Source organism: Aplysia californica, unplaced genomic scaffold (genome assembly GCF_000002075.1).
Source record: "Aplysia californica isolate F4 #8 unplaced genomic scaffold, AplCal3.0 scaffold00020, whole genome shotgun sequence".
NCBI classification, from domain to species: Eukaryota; Metazoa; Mollusca; class Gastropoda; order Aplysiida; family Aplysiidae; genus Aplysia; species Aplysia californica.
The window spans coordinates 2,395,468-2,404,082 of record NW_004797290.1 but is presented as its reverse complement, the minus strand read 5'-3'; the positions used below and the strand labels follow the sequence as shown (position 1 = coordinate 2,404,082).

At 40.0% G+C, this 8,615-nt stretch overlaps 1 protein-coding gene across 5 annotated transcripts in view; it reads right to left on the bottom strand.

Moving 5' to 3' along the window:
• The window catches only part of LOC101853667, a 28,163-nt gene that overhangs the window by 7,302 nt on the left and 12,246 nt on the right, over nucleotides 1–8,615 (bottom strand). For 2 of the 5 annotated variants that reach the window (XM_035972097.1, XM_005090695.3), the window contains exon 2: nucleotides 54–2,051. In XM_035972097.1, coding sequence (XP_035827990.1) covers nucleotides 54–2,051 — 1,998 coding nt within the window. Of the gene's footprint in view, nucleotides 1–53; nucleotides 2,053–3,821; nucleotides 4,839–8,390; nucleotides 8,547–8,615 lie in introns of those variants that run through there. The other 3 variants (XM_005090693.3, XM_035972103.1, XM_035972100.1) reach the window with 3 other exon arrangements.

Below are 8,615 nucleotides of genomic sequence, written 5' to 3'. Positions count from 1 at the left end.
CGGGGGGATAGCACTGAAAAGAATTTTTAACAAGAAAACATTTAGCACCTCACCTGCAAGTTTCTGCTAAGGTCCAGGTCGAACAAGTCACACATAACAGTCTGAAGTCTGCTTGCCGCCTCAGACGTGTGGGACATCCCACTCTCATTGTCGTTTGAATCATCATACACAACCAGTACATCTGGACTACTTCTGTTCTTGTACAGAGATGTAAACAAAGACTTGAAGATAGCTATAGCTTCACCACATCTACCCAATAATTTATCCTGAGCAGCGAGTAACTGAACTCTGATGCTCAGAGATTTGAGGGGGTCTTTAATCCACAAGTTATTCTCAAGGGTTGCATGCCGAGTTTGACACATCTCAAGAAACACAATTGCCTCATCAAAGTTTTGGATTTTCAAATAACTTTCTAATCCAGCCACAATCACGTTCTCATCATCCAGTTGCTCCTCACTGTATTTCAACAGATTTCTCACCACCCCAAGCATTTCCTCTCCATACCGTTCCACCCGCCTCATTAAGTCGAGCAATTTTTTTTCGGTCTCTATATTGACTGCTTCATCACTGGATCCCACTTTGTCGCCGCCATGCGTATGCTTTAAAAAAGCCCAAATATCTTCTGACAGTGATTTCATAGCGTGGGTGCCTTTAACAATGTTAGCTGAAGTACTGATAGCCTGCAAGAGCTTTTTTACCGCTTCCTCTCTCAACTGTTTGTACTTAGGACAGGACCCACTGGATTGTGCTCTTTCACTCAAAATGAGAAGACATCTGGCTGCTTCTTCATATGCAAAAATGGTTGTGCCTAGGAAGCCTGAATGAATTGATGTGATCTGATTAAACTGTTTTAAAGCTTTTTCTGTGAGACCGCAAGCTTTCAAGAGAAGTCCATAATCATACTTCGCAGGAGTATACTCTCCATCTTCAAGTTTCTGTGCTTCCTTGTAAAACTTTAGTGCCTGTGCAATCATTTCTTCGTCCTTGTCCAATAGAATTTCCTGTTCTCTCTGTAGCTGAAGGCTGACCACATTCATTCGTTTTTGTTCAACTTTGGAAGATTTTCGAAACTGCTCATCACAGTTGGTTGTTTTCAACAAATTATCCTTTGCCTTTTTCTCATAACAAATTGCTAAATTGTGATATGCAGTTGTAGTTGGTCGAATCTTAAGAGACTCTCTCAATACATGAATAGCCTTGTCCGGGTCCACAGTCGATGTTGCTTTACCTAATGTGGTCAGGAGAAACACATCTCCACATTTTTTGTTGCATTCTACAGCCTTCTCCCAGGAAACAGTGTCTGTAGGGTTGACGGAGACCAACTCAGCAAAAGCACGCCCTTTAAGTGTACAATCCAAGCAGTTTTCAGCCACATCACGCAATAGTTTTTCAGCTCCTTCATTGTAGTAACTTAGAGGACGGTTTCCAGGAAGATTAGAGAAAATCTCTCCACAGGACGCTCTTCTGTACACGACAGCAAGTTGATATTTCCATAAATGTACCTCCGGACTAGCCAGCTGGCTCTCGATAGCCTCTTCATACCGCTCTATGGACATGGCTAAATTGGAAACACCTCCCATCCGAAAGTAAGCATAAGCTTGATCAGCCAAGGCCCGTTTTCTCAAACTCTGGTAACCATCTTGTGAAGGCAACTTTTCCAGCCTCTCAATCACTTCCAGTGGAGCAATTTCATCATGTGACAGCAGCAACAAATACCCTTGATTTGCAATGGTGGCGATATTATTCATTTCTTTCCCAAAAGAATCAAGTATCTTAATCTTACGTGCTTTTTTATTCCACTTTAAAGCTGACTCTGCACCATTCAATTGGTATTCAATCCATGAAATAAAATTTAATGTCTGAACACTCTCTTCTTTTAGGTTATCATCTTCTAGTTCTTTGGGGAGCTTTTTCTTCAAAAGATTCATTCTTTTGACTGTGATCATCTGAGGTAGACTGAGATTAAAAGTACAAGGAAATGTACTCAATCTGGAGAATTTGTCATTAGCAGGTTTCTGCTGTATCTCCATAGCTGCAACTTTGGCCGAGAACTGAAAAAAAGGAGAAGTAGACTTATATGAGTTTTAAAAATGTGTTAAGACTCTTTGAAAGGTCAGTTGCTGTTTTTCAACAGCAGTACGTTTTGGAAAAACTTATTTTAAAGGCTACATTATTTCAAAACATTACCCCCTCCCCCCCCCCCCCCCCAAAATGCATTCAGTTCAGCATGAAATAGTCTAAAGAGATAGGGACTGAGTATAGGCTAGACCAAAATATTTTCAAATTTTACTTAGAGGCATTGATGAATCTGTAACCTAGTAAAATACATAATTGTCTGCTGTTAAGATCAAAATTTCAAATAATCTATGAGAAATCAATCAGAGGTTCTCCAAAAACAATTTCTCCAGATCATAACAATTTTAGCATATAACTTTTTTTAAAAACAGAACAGGAAACCAAACCAAAGACTCAATTTTGGACTTTTATAACATTAGCCATCAAAACGTACAATTTCATAACTTTTTAAGTTAAAAAATCATGAAAATCCATCCAAGTCATGTTCTTAGGATATTGAATGCTATTTTCATTTAAATTTTGAGGTCTGAAGAGTGTGTGGTTTCCTCTTCAAAATGCAAAGGTCCTGTATATATAACATAAATAATTTAATACATGAGTTGTGGTGTTGGATCATGATTTATCCTACCGTACGAGTGAAATTGCCAAGTTGTAATCACCATAACGAGTGTAATAAATTTTCTTTACCATACTGATATCAGCTGGCGAAACAAATCCAGACCAACAAAGTTCAAATGATCAGCCAATTCGACATGAGGATTCATTCAAGAGTCTCATATGAAAACAACATTTTCATGCCCGTTGGAGTCAGAGTGAGGATTGGAAAAAAATCTGGATTGTTTTCCTTTATTTTTAGCCACTCTAATTTACAAGTTGCGCTATCCATATGCCTCTCTCCGTGAAATAAACCCCAAAAGAAACAATAATAACGCAAACATAGGCAAAGCAAGCAGAAAAAAATATGATTCAAAATTTGACAAATTAAGAAACTACGTTTATATGATATGTTGTCGTGAGAATAGAGATGACCTTCATTTTAAACTTTGCAATCAAAACAAACCAAGCACATCGCTAGCATAGCCCTAGATTTGTTAGAATTGCACTAAAATACATCGCCGCACTCTGATTTAATCCCGGTTCACTATGAAGCGCACTATTTGACTCAATTAGGAACAAAATTAAGGGCAAAGTAGAGAGTTGTGCCTACTCTCTACCATAGGGACAGTGGAAGACTTATGTTTGGCACTTCATTTGGGTGCCTATGGGGAGCGCGCTTTGCAGGGAAGTTTTTACTGGGGGGGGGGAAGAGAAGAGTGGCTGCCACGACATTACACGATCGAGAAATTTATGATATAAGTCTATACTTTGCTTAAGAAGGTTAGAAGGCGAATAGAGCGTGCGGAGTAATTTATGCATTTTTTTATATTTCCCGTATGAGATATCAGCTTAGCTAGCCTATATTTCAGACGTAAAATATAAGGATTTATTTTACCGGAAGTGCAATGCCAAAACAACTCCAAGTATGATATAAAAAGATATAATATGTTGCAGCTTGCTTCTGTCGGATTGACACTAATTGGCAATCAAGTGTGTATATGCACGTGGCTGTGAGCCTATTTGTAAGTGTAAACATACATTATGTGTGTATGTGTATATGTGTGTGAAGAAAGGACGTGAGGAATAATGTACAATACATAATACAGTACTTGTTACTTAAATGTAATGTACCAAGATTTAGACAGTACCTTTCTTTTAACAAGTAGTCACTTTCTGGTTACATTGTACTGTGGGGCTAAAATCAAACGAAGAGCATTTTCAAGCATGTATGTCTTCACTCTCTCAAAAACTGTTCGTACACACAAACCGAACAATATTATACGGTTGCAGCGGTTGACAACAGTATAAAGTGCTATTTCTTTACTATTTGAATCATGGCTGAACACGACATGGTGGTTAAGGTTCATCAGCCCATTGAAAACAAAGGTGCAGAATTATGGCCTCATTGGAAACAATGTTTCACCAGATTTTGTTCTTGCACAAGTCTGCAGTACAAGTCACAGTCAGAGATCAGTTTTCTACTGTACACTGTGGGGGAGGTAGTGGATGTCATCTTCACAAACATATCAGTCAAGTACTGTCAAGGAAAGCTCTGCTACTTACTCGGAAATGTTAGAGACATTTGATTCTCATTTTGATGCCCGCAAGAAAATAAATTTCCGCCTGTGCAAAATTCAACAAATGCGCTCAGTGACCAGAAGAGAGTGTCAATATATTTATTTATCCAAGATATGCACAGGCTAGTAGAAGACTACAGCTATGGAGTCCTCAAAGACAAGCTCATTAGAGACAGAACGGTTTCCAGAGTGGGGGACAACAATCTGTCCAAAGAACTCCAATTTAAGCTTGTGCTCACCCTCAACGAGGCTAAACAAATAAGACGACAAGCTGTAGCTCAAGACAAAAGCCAGATACTCAAAAAATGTGAAATGGTATGGGTTTAAGGCCCCTATCAACTCCAGACACTCATATAACCTCGAGTTGAGCAAGTCACAACAAACCGCAAAACATGTACAGTGCATCTAAAGCTTTAGGCCTCCGCACAAACCACACACTCCACTAAAGGGTTCCAAGAGACCCTGTGGAAACAGCGGTTTTCTCCCGAGCCATAAATGAGACACCTCCTGCCAGTCTGCAGTCTGTGGCTCTTGTGAGAAGAGAGGCCATTACAAAGCAGTTGGCCATTGTCATCCAAAAATTCACAGTCCCAGTCCCACTCCTACCGTGAAACTGAGGCCCCAGATTTGTTGGTTTCTATCACTTTGAACAAAGTTAACAGCCCAGACAAGTAGTCTGCAGTCATCAAGTAGAACTCCATCCCAACAAAGTTCAAATTTGATATCGGTGCTGTGGTTTCTGTCACAAGCGTGAAAATACTCTGCATTTATTTACAAAGAGAGCATGAAAGTGAAACTGAAAGTTAAGAGGGGTGTTCTCATGGTCCAGAAGTACAGTGTTTGTATCTCAATCAAAAAGTCTCAGGATCAAATCCTGCCAGCAACGAAAAAATTTCAGTCTCTAAAATGTTCTCCTGTCCTTACCTTTCCTGTTCAGTCATCTGTTTTCATCTGCATTTTCTCACATTACTTTCTTACATACATAAATATCAGTTGCAGAGAAAGTGTGTGTGGGTGTCTGTGTGAGTGCGTGCGTTCATTCGTGATTGTTTTAACACCTTTAGACTATGTTCGTCAGTAATTGTACTTCTGAGACCACTTTTGGTCCTCTTCGAGGTAGAAAAAGACAGCTCAAAAGTACTGCAGATCCTGTGTGTTGACTTTGAAGCTTTTCAAACGCATCTGAAAAGTCAACACGCAGGATCTGCATTCTGATAGCAACTCTTTCTCACAATGAACAGTCAACAGGTCCAGTTGCACAGTTTGCAGATACTTGGAAAGTGCTGAGAATAGGAGAAAAGTCGCAGATACAGTTGTGAGGAGAGAACAGTTTCAAACTTTAGAAAACAGCCAACGTATCCTTTTACCTTAGCCTAAACGGCTGCTTTGGTGTTTTTAGCAGCTAGTTTGCCATTAACTTAAGGCAGGTCAAAACTTGTACAAAAAGAGCCCTGACTGGACTGCCAAATGAACCGAAAAAAATCTTCCTAAAAATTCCCAACTGTCCAATAGTAGAAGAGTATTGGCTCCAGATGTTCATATGCTAGTAAAATTCCTGAACGAATACTGCGATGTATATATTCAGTTAGAAAAGCTATGTTCTGGTCACCACAACACGTGTAGCTTCCGTCATAACAAGATTTCAGTCATGTGCGTGGCATCAAACATGGAACTGCATTGGAGCAAAGTATTGAAGGTTCTCTAGTTCCCCTGCTTGCTTGCTGCACCATAGGTTGAGTTTCTACTATAATGCTTGAGGTCAACATTCAGTCCTATCAAATCAGAAACAAGACAAGCTGCACTAGAACTTTGCCACCAGTCGTTTCGTCCCATTTAACAACGCTCACTATAGCTCACTCTTGAATTTTGACAGTTTTAGCAAACAATCGAGCAATTATGATCTTATGTTGCAATTTTTAGAGTGGTATCATTTTCTGCAGCAAACATGTCAGGCTATTTTTTCATAAATGCACTGACGAATCACGAGAATAACTGTGAGAGGCCTTATAGAATTCACTGTAGTGATAAAAAGCAAAGTCACCAATGAGCCTTGACCTCACAAACTCTTTGGTTTCTCATACTGTGTCCTCATATTGTGTCTTGCTGCTTTGACTATGTGAGAGAGATGATCAACCGGCTGTGCATGGATCAATTTACAAAGTAATTTCCAGGAAAGTACCCTGGTCAGTTTCACTGTCTAGGTGTAATCAAGCTGCCCGTCTTCACTACATCATGATAATTCAGTAGGCTCCTCTTACCATTGAGTTTGAGGATATCCACAGCTCAATTCATTACTTGTCAGCTGTTTCTGACCTCATCATGATCATGATGACTGTGATAACATGTTAGAAAAGCCACACTGTTACTGGTTGACCAAAGATAGCACTCAACTTGAAACCTTAAAATGACAGTGATCTGACAGCTGGGGTTGTTGGTGGCAATCTTTTTCGTCCAACAAGAGGCTCACTTATCCCAGCAGCATCGGCCCATTGACATTGCCCAAATGCCCATAGGCCAGTCCACCCCGGGATGATCCGGTTTTGGCCCCAACAATAACGAACTATAAGTGTGAGTTTTCATTCCACCGACGATCACTTCTGGTTTTAAATCTAAACAATTACTTTTTGACCCGTGTGCCGATTTGAGGTTTGATGCTCGGCGAGCAAGACATTCAAACTTAATTGCAAAACATCAAATTATGTTTAATTCAGGGGGGGCATGCCCCCATGAAACCACCTATATTTTTATACTAGGCCTAATGCTCATTTTGTACTGAAAATTAGCAATGCATCTCTCGCTCTCTTTCGGATTAAAACATCGATACCGAGTAATTAAGACAGTATCGATATCCAGTACTCTTGAGGTCAAACTGGAAAATGCCTCCATCCCCGCCTTGACTGTAGATCTTAATTAAGTAATTAAACTTACTGGTAAAAGTGCATTTTCAGTGCGTAAATAATTAGACTCAATGTACAAGTAAAAGAACAACGCGTTAATTGAAGAGACACTTCAAATATTGGCGCGGGAAAATTATCAGTTGAGGTTCACCAGCATCATTTTGTGGATCGGGACGATCCAGATATCCACATCAAACACGTCAAGAACATGTGGATGCGCGCTAAACGAAAATTGCGCAGACAGTACGGCACATCCCATGATCTCTTCCCATTCTATCTCCATGAATTTGTTTTTTGCAATAGGTTTCGTGACGAGGACATGTTTAGTTTCTTGTCATGTTAAAGACTATAGCTGATAATTATCCCCTATAAATGTGCTACAAACGCAAGTGCAACAAACAAATACTACATATTAACGTATTATTGTTGTTTGGGTCTAATATGTTTATTACAAACGCAAGTATTAAAATGTTTGTTGTACATTGGGCCTAAATTAGACCCAATGTACAACAAACATAGACTAAAAATGAGCTACAAACGCAAATAATAACGTGCTTAGGGTAGGGTTAGGGTTAGGGTGGGGCTTGGGGTTAGGTCTGTACTTTATTTTGTTCGTTGAGGGTTAGGGTTGGGGATAAGGGTAGGGGTAGAGTTTGGGGAAAAATTTTCTTCCCTAAAACAGTCTCCTTTCAAATCCTTTCCTGCTCTCTAGCAATGTTCTGTCATCTGCTTTCGTCCCCACTTTTGCCCCCATCCCTCACCTCTTTTGCCCACTCCTCTGGGCTTTTGACTCTTTCTGCAGCCTTTCTACTACTACTCCTAGGCTCCTTCTCACTGTTCTCTTTCAGCCACTCCCCTGATCTCTGGTAGGAAAGATCTAACCTTCTCAGACAAGGGTGAAAAATCTCGGAGGTCCCGTGCCCAAGTTGCACACATTAAAGATCCCTTGGTGGTATAAAATCGATAAGAGTAGGCAAAATTCAAAATTTCCTACCCACTGAAAATGTTTAATGTGTCCTGTGCCCTCAACATCTCACGTGTTTTCCGGTTACAGGGAAAGCAGACTTGTACGAATGCCTTTCATGAATATATGCGTAGTCAATCTCGCTGTATTTCAAAGCTTCTACAGCAGCCGATTTTGAATAAACATCAATTGCATTTTCCAGACTTTGAATTTGAAAACTTGAAAATCCTTGTCCAACAGCAAATTGAGGAGAAGCTTCCTCCATCTTTTAGTGCTTACTTTGATTCCGGGAGTTGAAGTCAAGGAGGTTATACATTTAATAGAGGCTGTTCTGTGGGCAGTAACGCACGCCTGATAGAAGCCCTCTCTCGCAGTGGAACCATGGTCAACCTGCCTGACTCTCACACTGAAATCTAGATAGGAAAGAAGGTTTTATTCCGAGGTGATTGAGATTAGGCAAGTCAGTAAACTTATTTTATGTTATAAAACCCATTTATCTCATTA